This window comes from Mobula hypostoma, chromosome 6 (assembly GCF_963921235.1).
Source record: "Mobula hypostoma chromosome 6, sMobHyp1.1, whole genome shotgun sequence".
Classification (NCBI taxonomy): domain Eukaryota; kingdom Metazoa; phylum Chordata; class Chondrichthyes; order Myliobatiformes; family Myliobatidae; genus Mobula; species Mobula hypostoma.
The window spans coordinates 107,991,430-108,012,398 of record NC_086102.1 but is presented as its reverse complement, the minus strand read 5'-3'; the positions used below and the strand labels follow the sequence as shown (position 1 = coordinate 108,012,398).

The 20,969-nt window shown below is 45.1% G+C and overlaps 1 protein-coding gene across 1 annotated transcript; it reads left to right on the top strand.

Annotated features, from left to right (window-relative positions):
- The first annotated feature begins 3,504 nt into the window (after positions 1 to 3,504).
- Positions 3,505 to 19,744, top strand: inha (inhibin subunit alpha). Its single transcript, XM_063051409.1, has 2 exons — positions 3,505 to 5,124; positions 18,179 to 19,744. The coding sequence occupies exons 1-2, from the start codon at positions 4,797 to 4,799 to the stop codon at positions 18,907 to 18,909; spliced, it is 1,059 nt and encodes a 352-aa protein (XP_062907479.1). The 5' UTR covers positions 3,505 to 4,796; the 3' UTR covers positions 18,910 to 19,744.
- Positions 19,745 to 20,969: the final 1,225 nt, after the last annotated feature.

The window sequence follows — 20,969 nt, the reverse complement described above, 5'->3', positions numbered from 1 at the left end:
TGCTACCTGTGCCACGTGCTCATGAGGCCAGAAATAAGAAGGTCATACACTTTAGTACTTGGCTAAGGAATTGGTGCAGGAGGGAGGGATTCTGATATTTGGATCATTAGGCTCTTTCAGGGAAGGTGGAACCTCTACCAAAGGGACAATACTAGTACTAATACCCTAGTGAGAAAGTTTGCTAGTGTAAGGACCGATGAATTTAGGGCATAGATCAGCATATGCAATATTCATTATTCTTTGAAAGTGGCATCACAAATAGATAGAATTGTAAAAAAAACTTCTGGCACATTGGCTTTCACAAATTAATATGTTGAGTACAGGAGATGGGATGTTATGTTGAAATTGTATAAGATGTTGATGAGGCCTATTAGAGTTTTGTGTGCAGTTTTGGTCACCTACCTACGGGACAGATGTAAGTAAGATTGAATCAGTACAGAGATTGGGTAAATGCAGGCAGGCTTTTCCACTGAGGTGGGGTGAGACTACAACTGGAGGTCATGGGTTAAGGGTGAAAGGTGAAATGTTTATGGGTAACATGAGGGAAGCTTTTTCACTCAAAGTGTGGTAAGAGTGTGGAATGAGCTGCCAGCGCAAGTAGTGGATTTCAACATTTAAGAGAAATTTGGATAGGTACATGGATGGGAGAGGTATAAAAGGCTATGGTCCGCGTGCAGGTCAATGGGACTAGGCAGATTAGCGGTTCTGCACAGAGTAGACGGGTCAAAGGGTCTGTTTTGTGCTGTAGTTTTCCAAAACTCATTCTTCTTCACTCTAAAGAGGAAAGTCCTAGCTTGCTCAACCTATTTTCATATGACATGCTCTCCAATTCAAGCAGCATCCTGGTTAATCTCTTCTGCCCCCTTTCTAAAGCTTCCAAATCCTTCCTACAATAAGGTGAGCAGGAAGCAGTATCTCTTGAATTCAGCCCCCCAAATGATGAAGGCCAACATACCATACACCTTCTTAACCACCCTATCCGCTTACATAACAACATTGAGGGGTCTACGGACATGGACCCCCAGGTCCCCCTATTCCTCCACACTGCTAAGAATCCTGACATTGACCTTGTATTCTGCCTTCAGGTTCACCTTTCAAAGTGAATCAGTTTATACTTTTCCAGAATGAACGCCATCTCTCATCTCTCAGCCCAGGTCTGCGTCCTGTCAACGTCTTGCTGTAACATAAGACAATTTTCTACACTGTCCGTAATATCATCGATCTTCGTAGCACCTGCAAATTTACTGACCTACTCCTCTAATTCCTCAGCCAAATCGTCTTGAAAAATCAAAAAGACTGATGAAGGGTCTCAACCTGAACTGTCAGCTGTTCATTTCCCTCCATGGATGCCGCCTGACTTGACCTGCTGAGTTCCTCCAGTAATGTTCGAGAGTTCCACATCTTCAGTCTCTCATGTGTCTAGAGAAGGCGCAGTGCAGGTAAACAATAAGGTGCCAGGTCATAACAGGGTCGACTGTTAGACCTCCTGTACCTAATAAAATGGCCACTGAGTGTATCTTCACGGTTTTCTGCTGCTATAGCCCATCCACTTCAAGTTTCAATGTGTTGTGTGTCAGAGATGCTCTTCTGCACACCACTGTTGTAACGTGTGGCTATTTAAAGTATTGTTGCCTTCCTGTCAGCTTGAACCAGTCTGGCCATTCTCCTCTGACATCTCTCATTAACAAGATGTTTTTACCCACACAACTGTTGCTCACGAGATTTTTCTTTTTGTTTCTTGTGCTATTCTCTGTAAAATCTAGAGACTCTTGTGCGTGAAAATCCCAGGTCATCAGCAATTCCTGAGATTCTCAAACCTCCACATCCAGCACCAACAATCACTCCCCAGTCAAAGTCACTTAGATCACATTTCTTCCCCATTCTGATGTTTGGTCTGAACAACAACTGAACCTCTTGACTATGTCTGCGTGCTTTTATGCATTGAGTTGCTGCCTCATGACTGGCTGGTTATATATTAACGGGCATTAACGAGCACACGTACAGGTGTACCTAATAAAGTGGCCACTGAGTGTACATACAGTAACTAGGGGTTTACAAAACTTTTGATGATTTCAAATTAAAATATGCTTACTATTATCTACAAAACATTCAGTTCCTGAGGGAGGGGCCAACCGTTCCCAGAACTCCCCCACAGTAACCATAGACACAACATGCTCCTTCTCCAAGGACACCCAGGCAAGGCAGTAACCCCGGGAGAGGGGCGGGCAGTCGGCTCGGGCACAGCCCTCAACTGACTATTGACTGGACCTATGAATGGCCATCTTGTCCAGGCCCAGGAACAAGCCTGTCAGGAGAACCCCCAAGTATCCAATGCCCTCCGTACTGGATGACTGTAGATCAGGAGCGCAGGGCTGGCGCAGCCAAAACTTGAGAAGCTCCTTCAGATACTCACCAAGGGCTGCATCCTCTCACATGCCAAATAGACATTGAAAATTCAAGGTTCAACGTTCAACATTGTTTAATGTCGTTTCCAGTACACAAGTGTAAAGGACAACAAAATAATTGTTACTTCATATCTGATGCAGCACAAACAAAACACAATCAGATAAAGAACACAATAATAATAATAATAAGCACAATAAATATAAATGAATAGATTGATTGTATGTCCATAAAGTGACAGTTGGCACAGAGTACATAAGATGACTCTGACAGGAAATGATAAGATAGTGGTGGTAGGTGGTGTAGAGGGGTGGGTTAGTGGGTGGAGGTGTTGATCAGCCTTACTGCTTGGGGTAAGTAGCTGTTTTTGAGTCTGGTGGTCCTGGTGTCGATGCTACATAGCCTCCTCCCTGACGGGAGTGGGACAAACAGTCCATGAGCAGGGTGGGTGGGACCCTTTATGATGTTACTGGCCCTTTTCCTGTGCCTTTCTGTATATATATGTCCTTGATGGCAGGTAGGCTGGTGCCGGTGAGCTTTGGGCGTTTTTGCCTGGCGCCTTCCTGTTTGCCACAGTACGGTTTCCGTACCATGCAGTGATGCAGCTTGCTAGGATGCTCTCTACTGCGTAGCTGTAGAACGACATGGGTATAGACATGCATTGTTCAGCTCTCTTCAGATAGGAGAGACACTGGTGAGCTTCCCGGATTGTGTAGGATGTGTGCTGGAACCATGAGAGTTTGTGGGAGATGAGCACTCCCAGGAGTTTGAAACTCGCAGTTTCCACTGCTATGCCGCCGATGTAAAGGGGATGTGAGTGGTACAAGTTCTGAAATTAATAACCATCTCCTTTATATTGTCCTTTACATGATATACCGTCTCCTCTCCAGCCACAGAAAGGACTGGTGTTTCCACGTAGAGCAAGTTGCCTGAGGGATGGCAGAGGTGACTAGGAGATGTGTCATGGCCACCAGCTCAGTTCCAACAGTCAAAACACGACATTCCAGAGAGAGTTCTCTGCCTTCTCAGCTGAGATAAGGTTTGTGTAGACAGACAGCTACGTCACTGCCACCAGGAACAACCCTGGAGGATGTGCCCAAAGTCGACAGTGTTTCACAAACTTCTGATAGCGGCTGCTCTTGGCGCTAGGATCAGGGAGTGACGACAGTCAGGGAGAAAGGTGAAAGAACAGTCTACCAGCTCGCTCTTCTCTGTGAGGGCTACAGTGACTGAGGACATGCCTGGGGGGCTCAAGGAATCCTGAGGTCAAAACCAGAGGATATTTCTACTGCTCTCTGTTTCTCCTCTCAACGCTGCTCCGTCAGATTTCTCTGTGTAACTGGGCCTCTGCGTCTGCCTGGTCTGGTTGTACATTCACCTCCTCTGCTGCTTGTTCATATTTCTCCTCCTGAACCGCTGTGGCTTCTTTCCCCTCCTTTTTCTCTCGGCAGTCCTGGTGTCCCTTGTTTGCCCTCTTCCTCGTGGCCCCTCCTCCCTCCCCAATACCCGGCTCTCTGCCTCTCCCTCGCTGTTCAGAATTCCCTGGTTCTTGTTCTCTCCCCAGTCTCTCCCTTTTGTTTCCTACTCTCACTCACTCCCTGCATCTCCCTGCACTCACCCTCTCTCTGATCCCTTCTCTCTCTCTCTGTGCAGTCTCATTCCCTGTTCCCCTCTTCCAGTCTCACTCCCTCTATCTCCCCTAGCTCTTGACTAACTCCCTCTCTAATCCCTGTCCTCTGTCCAGTTGCAAGCCCTCCTGTCTCTCTCCTCCATTTCCCATTCCTCACTCACTCCCTCTATCTCTCCAGCCTCTCTTGTCTCACTCCCTCTCTCATCTCCACTCTCTCCCCAGTCTTGTCCCTGTTTCTCACTCGATACTCCCTCCATCTCCCCAACATCTCTAATCCCACTCCCTCTGTATCTGCATTCTATTTGTTGTCTCACCCCTTTTCCCCCTTCTCCTGTCTCTCTCCCTCTCTGATTCTCACTCTCTCCCAGTCTCACCCCCTCTGATTCCCATTCTCTCTCCCTCTCTCTCATTTCATTCTGTATCTCTCTCTCCCCAGTCTTACTCTTTTTCCACTCTTTCATCTTTCTTTCCCAATTCCAGACCATCTCCTCCTCTCAGTCTCTTTGTCTCATTTCCTGTCCTGCCGTCGACCCTTTTTCCTTCCCTTCTCCCTCAATTATTGTCTCTGTACCCTCTTTCTCCCTGCCTGTACCCTCGCTGTAAATATCTTGCACTGAATCTCTAAATCCCTCGATAGCTAACACTTTATTTCTGCGTACACCACCATATTGCCTCCTAACTGCCTCTTTCTCTCCATCTCTCTGTATACCTATCATCCTTTCCCTTTAGACCTTGGTGTCCCACACTCGCACTCTCTGCCCCAATGTATTCACCGCTCTATGTATCAAGGCTTCCTGCCGCCTCTCTGCCCCCACTGCTGCTGCTGCTCCTCCTGTTCCAGGTTCCAGGGCTGGGGGGCAGCTGCTCCACGCAAAGCCTCAGTCAGGACGCAGTTCTTGCAAAGGTGCGGGACAAAATTCTTCAGAGCCTGGGCTTGGCCGAAGCACCACGGACCTGTAACCAAACTAGACTGGATACACCAAAACCCTTCAGCCATCCAGGGCTGGAACGACACCTGAACCAATGGGCTACCCACCAAAAGCCCAACAAGGACGATGACACGTCGCAGGTCATTTCCTTCCCTATTACAAGTAAGCTTTAATTGTTACTTATTGAAATATATCTCAGATCCTGCAGTATATTTACAAATCAGTAAATTAGTAGATTTGTTTATTGGGGTTAATTACTATAACCTCCATAGTTATATATTTTATTTCTCTCTCTCTCTCTCTCTCTCTCTCTCTCTATATATATATATATATATATATACACAAACACACACACACACATACACACATATAATTACATATATATAATTTTTATATACTTTATTGGTGTTTCTTCCAGAATCCAAAGACAGCCCGGTTAGGAGGTTAATTAGTCATTGAAAATTGTTCTGTTATTAGGCTAGGGTTAAACAGGTGGGTTGCTGAGTAGCACAACTCGATGGGCTGAAGGGCCTGTTCTGCTCTGTACCTCTGAATAAATAACTAAAGTTTACAATGACAGTGTGAAAGAAGACTAGTGAGATAGTGTTCGTGGGCCATTCAGAATCTGCTTCCAGCACTTTTCAATTACACTGGTGCCTATGAAGAACATGGTAACTGCCTCAGTGACTATCATCCAGTGGCACTTCATCCTTGATGAAGTGTTTTGAGAGGTTGGTGATGAAACATATCAACTCCTGCCTGAGAAGTGACTTGGATCTACTCCAATTTGCCTACTGGCACAACAGGTCCACAGCAGATGTTATTTAATTGCTTCTTCACTCAACTCTGGAACATCTGGACAGCAAAGGTGCCTGCATCAGGACGCTCTTCATCCACTATAGCTCCGTATTCAATACTATCATCCTCTCAAAACCAATCAATAAGCTTCAAGACCTGGGCCTCCCTACCAGCTTGCAATTAGATCCTGGATTTCCTCACTTGTGGACTCCGGTCAGTTTGGATTTGCAACAACATCTCCTCCACAATCTCCATCAGCATGGGTGCACCACAAGGCTGTGTGCTGAGCCCCTGCTCCACTTATGATTGTGAGGCCAAGCTCAGCTCCAGTGCCATATTTAAGTTTGCTGATGACACCACTGTTGTTGGTTGAATCTAAGGTGGTGACGAATCAGCATACAAGAGGGAGTCTGAAAACCTGGGTGAGCGGTGCCATAACAACAACTTCTCACTCAATGTCAACAAGACCAAGGAACTGATTATTGACTTCAGGAGGAAGAAATCAGAGCCAGTCCTTACCTGGGTGATGCACTATCAATAACTCCAAAAGACTGGAAGTAGAGTAAATACTGAAAGGCTTTTATTAGCAGTAAAATGTGACCTCCACCATGCTGAGTATCTGCCCTGGACTGAGAGGGGTAGTAATGGCGCAATCGCCTTTGTTCAGGGGTCTGTGGGAGGAGCCACAGGAGCAGTCAGCAGAGGGGCCTGTCCAGACTGGTAACCCAGTTACAACATATATATATGGTTTACCACACTGGGGATCAAAGGTGCAGAGGATCAGCAGCTTTGAATTCCTCAGTATTATCATTTTAGAAGATCTGCCCAGGGTTAAGCACATAAGAGCTTGAACAGCAGTCAATTGAAGTTCGGAGGTGAAAAGTAAAAGAGTCTCCACCCAGGTCCAGGAGAGAGCTTTACAAATCAGTGCTTCATCGCCATTTTTTTCAGAGCTTGAACAGCAGCCAATCAGAGTTCAGGATTCATTAGCAAGGTCAAATAAGAATGAGGTCGGGCAGTAATAATGGCTCCAGGGACTGTGTTTTGTTCTGTGTGTGAGATGTGGGAATTCTGGGCGAGCTCCAGCCTCAGGGATAACCACATCTACACCAGGTGCACCAAGCTGCAGCTCCTCAGGGAATGTGTTAAGGAACTGGAGCTGCAGCTCGGTGACCTTCACCTTATACAGGATAATGAGTAGGTGATAGATGGGAGCTACAGGGAGGCAGTCACCCCTAGGTTGCAGGGGGCAGGTAAGTGGGTGACTGCCCAGAGAGGGGAGGGAAATGGGCAGCAGTACAGAGTACCCATGTGGCCATTCCCCTCAATAACAAGCACACTGTTTCGGATACTGTTTGGGGGTGGGGGTATGACGTACTGGGGGGAGCGGCAGCAATCGGGTCTCTGGCACTGAGTCTGGCACCGTGGTTCTGAAGGGAAGGGCCAGAGGAGGACTGCAGTAGTGATAGGAGATTCCATAGTTAGAAGAGTAGATAGGATTGTCTGTGGACGTGACAGAGAGAGACACAGATGGCATGTTGCCTCCCTGGTGCCAGGGTCAGGAACGTCGCAGATCATGGCCATGGCATTCTAAAGGGGTGGGTGAGCAGCCGGGTGTCTTGGTACATATGGGCACCAATGAGATAGGAAGGAAAAGAGTGGAGGTCCTAAAGAGAGAATTTAGAGAGTTAGGTAGAAAGCTGAACAGCAGGGTAGTAATCTCTGCATTGCTAACAGTGCCATGCACCAGTGAGGGTAAGAATAGGATCATTTGGCAGATGAATCTGTGAACTGGTACAGGGGTCAGGGGTTCAAGTTGCCTGGATCATTAGGATCTCTTCTGGGGAAGGTCTGACCTGAATGAAAAGGACAAGCTACACCTGAACCCAAGGGGGACCAGTATCCTTTGCTAGAGCTGCTCGGGAGGGTTTAAACTAATTTGGCAGGGGCATGGAAATCAGAGTGATAGGGCTGAGGATGGGGATGTCGGTTTACAAGTGGAGGCAGTGTGTAGTGAGACTGTCAGGGAGGACAGGCAGATGATAAGGAAATTGGCAGTCAGTGAGATGGGTTACAGTGTAAAAGGAGGACAAAGTTGAAAAAGGTGATGGATACAGGTCTGAATGCACGCAGCATACAGAATAAGGTAGGTGATCTTATACTGCAGTTACAGATTGGCAGGTATTATGTTGTGGGTATCACTGAGTCATGGCTGAAAGATGATTGTTGTTGGGAGCTCAATATCCAAGGATACACACTCTATCGAAAGAACAGGCAGGTAGGCAGAGGGGGTGGGGTGGCTCTGCAGGTAAAAAATGAAACCAAATCTTTAGAAAGAGGTGACATGGGATCAGAAGAGGTAGACTCCTTCTGGGTAGAGTTAAGAAATTGCAAGGGTAAGAAGACCCTGATGGGAATTATTTACAGGCCTCTGAATAGTAGCCAGGATGTGCTGTACAAATTATAGTGGGAGATAGAAAAAGCATATAAAACATGTCACAGAGACAAAGTTACTTTAGTCATGAGGGATTTCAATATGCAGGTAAATTGGGAAAATCAAGTTTATAGTGGATTCCAAGAGAGAGAGAATTTGTGGATGCCTCCAAGATGGCTTTTAGGAGCAGCTTGTGGCTGAGCCTCACAGTGACGCTTCCATCCACAGTGACGAAGTGTTTTGAGAGGCTGGTGTTGAAGCAGACCAGCTACTGTCCTGGGTGGTGACTTGGATCCGCTCCAATTCACCTACCGAAGCAATAAGTCTACAGCAGATGCTATCTTGTCGGCTCTTCACACAACTCTGTACAGCAGAGGTGCACACATCAGGAATCCTTTTATTGATTACAGCTCAGCATTTAACACCATCATTCCCCCAAAACTAATCAGTAAACTCCAAGACCTGGGCCTCAGTACCCCTTGTTCAACTGGATCCTGGATTTGCTCACTTGTCGACCCCAGTCGGTTTAGGTCAGATACACGGATACACCACAGGGATATATGCTTAGCCCCCTGCTCTACTCACTTTACACCTCTGACTGTGTGGCTCAGTCCAGCTCCAACACCAGATACAAGTTTGCCGATGACACCACTGTTGTGGGCTGTATCAAAGGAGGTGATGAATCAACATACAGGAGGTAAGATTGAAAACTTGGCTCAGTGGTGTCATAACAGCAACCTCTCACTCAATGTCAATAAAACCAAGGAACTGATAGTAGACTTCAGGAGAAAGAACCCAGAGGTCCATGAGCCAGTTCTCATCAGAGGATCGGAGGTGGAGAGGGTCAGTAACTTTAAATTCCTGGGTGTCACTGTCTCAGAGGACCTGTCCCAGACCCACCATATAAATATAATTGTGAAAAAAGCACAATGGCACCTCCACTTCCTCAGGAGTCTGTGGAAGTTCAGCACGTCATCAAAAACCTTGGCAAACTGCTATAGATGTGTGGTGGAAAGTGCACTGGCTGACTGGCTGCATCATGGCCTGGTACGGGAACACCAATGCCTTGGAATGGAAAATCCTACAGAAGCTAGTGGATTTGGCCCAGTACGTCACAGGTAAAACCCTCCAAACCATTGAGCACATCTACATGAAATGATGTCATTATCAAAGATCCTCACCACCCAGGCCATGCTCTTTTCTCAATGCTGCCATCAGGTAGAAGATATAGGTGCCTCAGGACTGTGTAATCTGTGGAATTCTTTGCCACACGTGGCTGTGGAGTCCAGGTCACTGGGTGCAGTTAAGGTTGATAGGTTTTTGATTTGTCAGGGCGTGAGTGGTAAACCATATATATATATATGTTGTAACTGGGTTACCTGTTTGGACAGGCCCCTCTGCTGACTGCCCCTGTGGCTCCTCCCACAGACCCCTGAATAAAGGCGATTGGGCCACTGCTCCTCCTCTCAGTCCAAGGGCAGACAACACTCAGCATGCTGGAGGTCACATTTTACTGCTAATAAAAGCCTTTCAGTATTTACTCTACTTCCAGTCTTTTGGAGTTATTGATGGTGCATCAGCGTGAAAGGTTATGGGGAGAAGGCAGGAGAATAGGATTAAGAGGGAAATGAATCAGCCATAATGAAATGGTGGAGTAGACTCGATGGGCCTAATTCTGCTCCTAGGTTATGGTCTTATTAAGAAGAAAGCAGAGCAGCACCTCTACCTCCTTAGGAGATTGCAGAGATTTGGCATGTCATCTAAAACTTTGACAAACTTCTATAGATGTGTAGTGGAGAGTATAATGACTGGCTGCATCACAGCCTGGTATGGAAACATCAATGCCCTTGTATGGAACATCCTATAAAAGTAGTGGATATGGCCCAGGCCATCGCAGGTAAAGCCCTCTCCACCATTGAGCACATCTACACGAAGCGCTGTCACAGGAAAGCAGCATCCGTCACCAATGACCCCCACCATCCGAGTCATGCTCTCTTGTCACTGCTGCCATTGGGAAAAAGGTGCAGAAGCCTTAGGACCCACATCATCAGCTTCAGGAACAGCTGTTACTCATCATCTTTCAGCCTCTTGAACCAAAGGGGATAACTTCACTCAACTTCACTTCCCACAACCCATGGACTCACTTACGTGGATACTTTATCTCACGTTTTTGATATTTATTGGGGTTTTTTCTTTTGTATTTACACATTGGTTGTTTGTCCATCCTGTTGCATGTAGTCTTTCATTGATTCTATTGTGTTTCTTGTAAATACTGTTTAAATAAATGAATCTCACGGTTTTTAAATGGTGATGTGTATGTATTTTGATAATAAATTTATTTTGAACTTTGAAGCTGTTACTAATTTGTTGATCACAATGATTCAGAAACAGATTCTTCCCATCAATCAAGAATTCAGGATCAAGAACAGAGGTGGGGGCAGGATGTGCTCTGATTTTCAAAATAAGGGCACCAGTTTTTATTGTGGGTAGTGTGAAAGGTTGGTGTAGGTTGCAATGGGTCATTGACAGGATGCAGAGCTGGGCTGAGAAATGACAGATGAAGTTCAACCCAGAGAAGTGTGAAGTGATTCACTTTGGAAAGTCAAACCTGAAGAAAGAGTACAGGGTTAATGGCAGGATTCTTGACAGTGCAGAGGGACAGAGGGTTTTTAGGGTCCACGTCCATAGACACTTGGAAGTTGCCACACAACTTGATTGGTTGGTTAAGAAGCTGTATGGTGTGTTGGCCTTCATTAGTTGGGGATTGAGTTCATGAACCACAAGGTAATGCAGCTCTTTTAAAACTTTAGTTAGATCCCACTTGAAGTTTTGTTTTCAGATTTGGCCACCTCATTATAGGAAGGATGTAGAAGCTTTAGAGAGGATGCAGAGAAGATTTATGAGGATGCTGCCTGGATTGGGCGGCATGATAAATAGGGCTTTTCTTTTTGGAGCAAAGGAGAATGAAAGGTGATTTGAGAGAGGTGTACAAGCTGTTAAGAGTCAAAGTTCAAGTGGACAGAGATTCTGAAGATGCTGGAAATCCAGAGCAACATATGCAAAATGCAACCTTTGCTTTGACCCGAAATGACGGCTGTTTATTCCCCTCCATTGATGCTGCCTGGCCTTCTGAGTTCCTCCAGCACTTTGTGGGGGGATGCCAAAGATAGGTTTCTCATATCGGGAGTGGTGGGTGCATGGAACCCGCTTGCTGGGGATGGTAGTAGAGGTACTCAGTCAAGTCTCCCCTCCCCTCAGCTCCAGGGAGAATATTACGAGTTTGTCCATCCTTTCCTTTAGCTCATACCCTCTAATTCAGACAGTATCCTGGTAAGCCTCTTCTACATCCTCTCCACTGTTCCCACATCCTTCCTGTAATGGGGTGGACCAGAACTGCACGCATTACTCCAAGTGCGGTCTGACTGAAGTTTTATACAGCTGCAGGATGACTTGCTTACTCGTATACTCAGTGGCCCGACTGATGAAGGCAAATGTGCCATACTGACGTATCTGCCTCTACCATTGCCCCAGCAACACGTTCCATACACTCATCCCTCTGTTTAAAGAACCTACCTCTAACATACCTGCATGCTTCCCTCCGAACACCTTAAAAATACACCCCTTTCTGCCCTGGGAAAACACCTCCGGCTGTCCACCGTATCATCTCTTATCATCTTGTACACCTCACCAGAGACAAGTGCTGGGTCTAGACTGACACCCGGTGGAAAACAGAGGGACTGTGGTGCGGGATCATCTATGAAACAGAGGCAGGCGCAAGAGGCTTCAGATGCTGGAATCTGCAGCAACAAACAGTCTGCTGGAGGAACTCTGCAGGTTCAGCAGCATCTGTGGCGGGAAAATGAATTGTTTTGTTTCAAGCCCCTGCATCAGGAGTTGAATATGTTGGGTCAAAATTCAAAATATCAACAATTCCTTCCCCTACCCCGCGCCCCCCCCCCCACAGATGCTGCTCAACCTTGCTGAGTTCCTGAGATTGCTTTCTTTGAGTTCCCTTATCCTTTTTGAGTGTTTTAAAAGATGCAGAGGCACAATTCATCGACTGGGGAGCTCTCCTTAAAATTAACTTGAAACAAAGGAGCGGAATTGGGCCATTCAGACTCTCAAATCTACTCCAGCATTTGATCATAGCTGATTTATTATCCTTCTCAACCCCATTCTCCTTCCCTCTCCCCTAAACCTTTGATGCCCTGACTAATGAAAAACCTATCGACTCCCGCTTTGAACATACTCAATGACTTGGCCTCCACAGCCATCTGTGACAATAACTTCCACAGATTACCATCATCTGGCAAAATAAATTCCTCCTCATCTCTGTTCTAAAGAGACGTCCTTCTATTCTGAGGCTGTGCCCTCTGGTCCTAGACTTCACTGCTACAGGAGACATCCTTTCCATGTGCACTCTATCTAGTCCTTTCAATATTCAATTTGAGATTCCCCTGTTATTCTTCTAAACTCCAGCCAGTACAGTCCCAGAGCAATCAAACATTCCTCATATGTTAACCCTTTCATGTCCAATCTAAAAAACTTGAAAACTCATACTGCCAGATACAAGAACGTAAACAGGAGGAATTCTGCAGATGCTGGAAATTCAAGCAACACACATCAAAGTTGCTGGTGAATGCAGCAGGCCAGGCAGCATTTCTTGGAAGAGGTACAGTCGACATTTCGGGCCGAGACCCTTCGTCAGGACTCGTCATCGCTGCAAGGAGAAAAGGCTGAGTTCACTCAACCTATTCTCATAAGGCATGCTCCCCAATCCAGGCAACATCCTTGTAAATCTCCACCCTTTCTGTGGTTTCCACGTCCTTCCTGTAGTGAGGTGACCGGAACTGAGCACATTGACCAGATTAGAGATTTTAAAAATTTGTATTTAAAATAGCAGTTATCATAGCTCAGGGCATTTCAGAGTTCCCAATACTAAATGGGTCAAGGACAAGAGAATGAAGGTGATGGTTGAAAATATTATGTCAAAGACACAGATAGACAAGGTAGTGAAGAAAGCATTTGGCACACTTGCATTCAACATTGAGGACAGGGGTTACAGGAGCTGAGGCATCATGTTGCAATTATTAGTGAGACTACACCAGAATCCAAATCAGAGCTTAGCACTGATTTAGAAGACATGAAGTGTATTGTTTTGAGATATCAGTACAGTGCAAAGACCTAAAATTAATATAAAACACACAAAAAAATGAATAGTGTCAAGAAAGGACTAACTCAACAGTTCGTGTGTTCATGAACTATTCAGCAATCTGATGTTGAAGAGAAGCTGTTTGCAAATTATTGAGAGTCTTCAAATTCCTTTATTGGTATTTGTTTATTATTGTCACATGTACCAGAATACGGTGAAAAGCTGGTCTTGCATACTGTTCATACAGATCAGATCGGCGCGTAACATGTTGAGGTAGAACAAGGTAAAGCAATAACAATGTAGAATTAAATGTGACAGCTACAGAGAAAGTGCAGTGCAGGGAGCTAATGAAGTGCACGGTCATAACGAGGTCGGTTGTGAAGATGAGGTTCTTTCAAGAGTTTGATAACATCAGGGTAATAAGCTGTCCTTGAGCCTAAAGGTAACGTGCTTTCAGGCTTGACGGGAGAGGGGAGAAGAGGGAATGTCTGTGTTGGGATGTTTCCTGAAATATATACGCTGTGTATTCCTCTCCATAGATGCTGCCCGACCTGCTGAGTTCCTCTAGCATTTTGTGTTTGTTTGTTCGAGGCACAGTGAAAAGCTTCTCTTGTATTCTGCTTATACAGATCAGATCATTACATAGTGCATTGAACTAGAATAAGATAAAACAATAACAATGCAAAATAAAGTGTAACAGCTCCAAAAACTATGCAGTGCAGGTAAACAATAGGGGTGCAAGATCATAACGAGGTAGATCATGAGGCCGAGTCCATCTTATCATACAAGAGGACCAGCCAAGTGCCATCTTGACCCAGTACATGTGACAATAGTAAACCATTTTGCCAACCAAGCTGCCAATTCAGATGAAAAGTCGACTGTCCATGTCTTTCCACAGATGCTGCCTGACCCAATGTGTTCCTTTTCCTGTATCATACACTGCCTCCAGCCCGTGAAACAAATACTGGGAAAAAAACACAGAATGTTGGAAATACTCAACACATCAGGCAGCATCTGTGGAGGGAGAAACAGTTAATGTTTTAGACATTGACAGTTCTCTGGGGACTCAAGAAACCTGTATATATGAACCAGCAGTGTATCAAATTCCTTTTTTAATTAGATCACATCGGGAGTCTATCATCCAGTACCAGTCACCCCATTACTTGAATGATAGTGAGGCTTTGAAGAGGGTGCAGAAGAGGTTCACTAGGATGCTGTCTGGATTAGGGGGCTTGAGCTATAATGAGAGATTCTAGAAATCATAAGAACATATAACATAAGAGCAGAATTAGACCAATTGGACCATTGAATAGGCTCCACCATTCAATCATAACTGATTTATTTTTCCTCTTAACCCCATTCTCCTGCCTTCTTCCTGTAACACTTGACACCCTTACTAATCAAGAACCTATCAAACTCTGCTTTAAATATACTCAATAACTTGGCCTTCACAGCTGACTGTGGCAATGAATTCCATGGATTCACCATACTCTGGATAAAGAAATTCCCCCTCATTTCTGTTCTAAAGCGATGTCCTTGTATTCTGAGGCTGTGCCCTCTGGTCCTCGATTCCCCCACTACAGGAAATACTGTCTCCTTGTTCACTTTATCTAGGACATTCAAAGCTGAACCAGTAATTTGTAGAAAAGCACATGTCAGTGATCATAAATCTAATTCTCATTGAGATTCTGATTCTGAGAGGATGCAGAAGAGGTTTACCAGGACGCCGCCTAGATTGGAGGGCATAAGGAGAGATTGTTTAATGGATTAAACTGTATGAACAGTATTGAAGACAAGCTCCTCACTGCACCTCGGTTAATGGGACAAAAATAAACCAATTCCAGTGGGAGACCTGGTAAAAGTTCAAGGTTATGAGAGATAGAGTAGACAGCAAGAATCTTATTCCCAGGGTCAAGATGTCCAATACCAGAGGGCACACATTTAAGGTGACTAGTCTAAAGGCGATGTGCAGGCAACACACACAAAATTCTGGAAGAGCTCAGCAGGCGAGGAAGCATCTATGGAAAAATTACAGTCATGTTGAGTCCTGCCAAAGGGTTTGGGTCTGAAACGTCGACTGCAATTTTTTTTCCATAGATGCTGCCTGGCCTGCTGAGTTCCTCCAGCATTCTGTGTGTGTTGCTTGGTTTTCCAGCATTTGCAGATTTTCTCTTGCTGGTGATGTGCAGGACAAGGTTTTCCGATAATGAGCTGTGGGTGCCTGGAATGCACTGTCATGGGGGGGGGGGGTTGATTTCCGCAAAGTGTTGAGTTGTGTCCATCCCTCCCCGCTGTTGCTTCTGGTCTCATGCAAAGCAGTTGCTGTACCAAGCCATAATACATCCAAACAGAATGCTTTCTATGCCGGAAGACGGTGTGATAGAGGCATTTAATATGCTCTTAGATAAGCATATCTATTCCACTTTGCATTCCAACACATTGGTCCATGGTCTCCTCTACTGTAACAAAGAGGCCACTCTCAAGTTATGTGATGGATATTCCCTGTCCTCATCCAGGAAATTGTTTTTGCCAAGCTCTGTTTTCTAAACAAAGTGGCTGTCAGTTTCTAGAGATCAAAGAGTTGGTTTTGAATAAAATAAGCTTCCAACCAATATTCTTTGTTTAGCATCTGGTCGTAAATGGGAGCCAGTCTTCAGTTCTTAAAGTAAATGGCCAGCAATAATCAGTCTGAAGTTAAAAACACAGCAGTGCAAACAAACAATGCAGTCCATAGAACACAGACTTGCTGGCCCACAGTGAGAGGCTGATTTCTTAAGAGTTGAAGTGTAAGACAATGGGGCTACTTAACTGTGTTTGTTTCAAACCAGACAATGATGGCTAAGTTATTTAGTGCAAGGAAGCTTGCAGACCAGATTGATACTTTCACTTAGCACATCAAATAGCTGGTCTGTTAATAGTTGGAAGGTTTATGTGCTCAGAAAGCCAGCTTCACAGCATTAATTGTGAGAATCCGGGATCTCTGTCTCGAGAAGATTGTAGACTGTTTGTGTAAAAAGGTATTTAAAAAATATATACATGTGAAGTCACCCAAGTGGCAGTAAAACAGTGTAAATGTAGAGAGCAGTCAGGCTTGTTAGGAATGGTCCAGGAACATCAAGAATGACAGAAAGATGGGGTGACTGGAATCCATTCCTCTGCCTTCAATTTCTGCAACTGTTGGTTCGTTTACGTACAACTCTGTGGTATGTCTTTTTAGCGTATCGGAATTATACCTGTGTTTTGCAAATCCTTTGTGTTTTAGAAATCATTTGTAATTTAGAAATCTTTTATGTTTTTTAAAAAATGTTGTTGGATTTAAACATGTTTCACTAAAATCAAATTAACTGTATTTAGACTACTTTGATAGCTGGAAGTATCTCCTCCTTGGTGGGGGTGGGGAGGTTTCCACGACTCAAATAAAGTATTGGCAGCAAAACTTGTCATCGAGAAGAAACAGGGAAGTGAACTAACCTTTGAGGAGTAGGTGGTTATTGTATAACCTCCCTTTAGTGACGGTACCTATAGCCATCAATAGCGGACAGGGCACAAGATCTTTGCTTGAATTTAGAACTTCATGGTCAGCAAACACAATACCATCACAATTGGTGGGGCAACACCTCATATTCTGTCTGGGTAGCCTTGAAACTAATGGCATTCACATAGATTTCTCTAACTTCCAATAATTCACCCCTCTCTTTTTCCATTCCCCATTCTGGTTCCTCTCTCGCCCCCTTCCCTTCTCCTCACGTGCCTATCACCACCGTTCTCCTCCTCCTTCCCTTTCTCCCATGGTCCACTCTCCTCTCCTATCAGATTCCTTTCTCTGCAGCTCTTTGCCTTTTCAACCTATCATCTCCCAGCTTCCTACTTCATCACTCCTCCCAACTTACCTACTCACTTGGTTTTACCAATCACCTGCCAGATTGTACTCATCCCCCTCCCCCTCAATCTTCTTTTTCTGGCTTCTTCGCCCTTCCTTTCCAGTCCTGAGGAAAGGTCTAACTGTTTATTCCCCTCCATAGATCCTATCTAACCTGCTAAGTTCCTCCAGCATTTTGTGTGTGAACACTTTTGTGTCTAGGTAGGCACGTAAATGTGTAAAGAATGGCGGGATTGTGTAGGCAGAAGGGATTAGTTTAGTTAGTTAAGTACTAGTTTAATTACTTTTGCGCATCGTGAGCTGAGTGGCCTGTTGCTGTGCTGCACTGTTCATAGGGTCATAGAGCACTACAGCAGAGAAACATGCCCTTCGGCCCATCTAGTCCATGTGGAACTACAGTATTATTCTGCCTATTCCTTTCAACTCACACCTGGACCATCTCCCTCCATATCTCACTCATCCATGTACTTATCCAAACTCTTGAATGTTGCAATCGACCTGCATCCACCGCTTCCGCTGGCAGCTTGTTTCACACTCACCCCCCTCTGAGTGAAGAGGTTCCCTTTAAATATTTCACCTTTCACCCTTAACCTATGACTAGTTCTAGTCTCACGCAAGCTCAGTGGAAAAAGCCTGATAGTATTTACCCTACTTATACCCTCATAAAATTTTGCATACTTCTATCAAATCTCCCCTCATTCTCTGCACTCTGGGTAATAAAGTCCTAACCTATTCAACCTTTCCCTATAACTCAAGTCCTCAAGTCCCGGTTAGCAGGTTAGTTGGCCATTGTAAATTGTCTTGCGATTAGGCTAGTGTTAAATAGGTGGGTTGCCGGGAGGCAAGGCTTGCTGGAATTGAAGGGCCAGTTCTGTGCTTTAAATAAATGAAAATTATACAAATTCTACATAACATCGCAACACCTGTTCTATGTTCTATGTCCCACTTACAGATGTCCCGTGTGATACGCAGTTTGAAGGGTTTGCCGATGGCCATAGCTACATCTTCCAGCTGTCCATGCACCCTCACCGGCACTTGGTGACCTCTGCTGAGCTCTGGTTTTACACCGGGATCCGCCAGTTCACCCCAGTGGCCAGAGCGCGGCCTCTGGCCGAACTCTACTTCCTCATCGAGGACAGCTTTGTCAGAGTGCCCAACAGCGTGGAAGTGAAAGGAAGCTGGGTGGTCTTCCACATCTCTGAGCCGTTCCTCCCCTACATCATGCACAGGGTGCTCGTCCTGCAGATCAGGTGCCCCACCTGCCAGTGCGTTGCGGATCAGAGCAAGCTGCCCTTCATCCTGTCCACTATCAAGTCCATGAGGCCTGGAAGGTCGAGGCGCTCATCTGTCCCTTGGTCTCTGGCCTACGTCAAACTGCTTCAAAGACCGCTGAGGCCAGAGCTAATCCGGGACGACTGCCAGCGCTCCGCCATCAACATCACTTTCAAGGAGCTGGGTTGGGGCAACTGGATTGTCCACCCAAGGAGCTTTATTTTCTACTATTGCAATGGGACCTGTTCCAACTCCAACAGACTGACCTCTAGCCCTGGTCTCAGTCTGTGCTGCACCTCTGTCCCTGGCACACTGAAACCCCTCAGAGTGAGGACGACATCTGACAGCGGCCTCACCTTCAAGTACGAGACCATCCCCAACATCATCACTAGGGAGTGTGGCTGCATCTGAAGCTGGTTCAGCCCTGCCCTGTCGTGAAGCTTGATCTTGATCTCACACATACACTACAGGGAGCAAAGATCACATCAATGTTAATCCCTTCTGAAATGCTTTCCCTAACTAATCATAAAGATCTCACCCTGCCAGGTTCAGGAAAACACCACCCTACAACCATCAGGCTCCTGAACCAGCCTGGATAACTTCACTCACAACTGATTCCACAACCTACAGACTCACCATCAAGGACTCTTACTAATGCATGTTTTCAGTATTATTTTGCTTAAATTTGGCATGCCATATAAAACTTTAACAAACTTCTATAGATCGGTATATCCTGACTAGTTGCTTCATGGCCTGGTATGGAAACTTCAATGCTCAGTAAAGGAAAAGTCTACTAAGAGTAGTGGATGCAGCCCAGTCCATCACAGGCAAAGCCCTCCCCACCACTGAGCACATTTACAAGGAGCACTTCCGCAAGGAAGCATCCAGCATCAAGGATCCCACTATCCAGGCCATGTTCTCTTCTACAAGAACCTTAGGTCCCACACCACCAGCTATCACCCTACAACCATCAGGTTGCTGAAGCGGTGTAGATAACTTCACTCACCACAACTCCAAATCAATTCTACAACCTACAGGCTCACTTTCAAAGACTCCGCAACTCAAGTAATATTTTGTTTGCACGATTTTGGTTGCTTGACATTCTTTGTTTACGTATAGTTTTTCGTAAATTGCATTGTTTTTTTTAATGCCAGCATGAAAATTAATCACAAGGTATGGTCCTTTCCTGAACATATGTACTTTGATAATAAAGTTTACTTTGAACTTTGTACTTTGAGAGAGAAAAGACTTTGACTAACATTTGAGAACCATCCAAACAGATAACGAAAATTCTGTTCCCTCTCCAGTGGGAATTGAGACTAGATGTGGTTGAACAACGAGGGGAGGGAGGTAGATGACCAATGATCCCTCTCCAATGAGAATTGAGAGACTGGACGTGGTTGACCAATGAGGGGGATAGATTGATGGAAGGGGGTCATGTGATCAAATTTCTGGCCAGGGTTGGGAATTCTAGGAGTATCTGGGAACTCCAAGAATGTATCTGGCTTCACTGCATTGTTTAGAAGTTCTGAAGTTTTGAACCTATCAGATAAATTACTAACAAACCCAGAGAGGAACTGAAGGGATGTGCATGCGTGTGTGTATATTGTGAGACTGAGAACATAGAACAATTCAGTATAGTACAGGCTCTTGGCCCACGACGTTGTGCAGACCTTCTCACCTACTCTAAGATCAATTTAACCTTCTCTCCTACATAGCCCTCCATTTTACTTTTATGTTCCTAAGAGTGTCTTAAATGTCCCTAATTTATCTCCCTCTACCAGCATCCCTGGCAGGACATTCCATGCACCCACAACTCAGTGTAGAAAACTGCCTCTGACATTCCCTCTATACTTCCTCCAACCTCCTTGAAATTGGGCTCTCTTGTATTAGCCATTTCCACCCTGAGAAGTTGTCTCTGTCTGTCCACTCGATCTATGCCTCTTATCATCTTGTACTTCCCTGTCACTTGTTTTCATCCTAATTGTAAATTCTTCAGTTTTTCCTCTAATATCAAAGTCAAAGTTGAGTTTATAGACATGTGCACGCTGGTGTAATTAAACCATGTTTGAAGCAGTATCACAGGTACTCAACATTCACAAGGGAAATATAAATTCATCGTAAATTAGACATAAATTTGCAAGAAAACAATTAAAACTCAAAAAAATCTAAGTCCATTTTAGTGCAAGTTAGTTCAAGTGATTGCTAAAATGTGGTCTACATTTTAAATTTTCATTTTGCCGGTTGGTTCAAGAAGACGTAAGACCATAAGACCCTACGAACAGAAGTGGGCCATTCAATGGCTGAAGGGTAGTCTCTGTTCCTGAACCTGGTTGTACCTCCTGCCCAAGGACAGCTGTGAGAAGGTAGCATGGCCCAGATGGTGAGGATCTTTGATGATGGATGGTGCTTTCCCGAGGCTGTGCCTCCTGTAGATACCACCGATGGGGAGGGATGAGCCTGCGATGTAT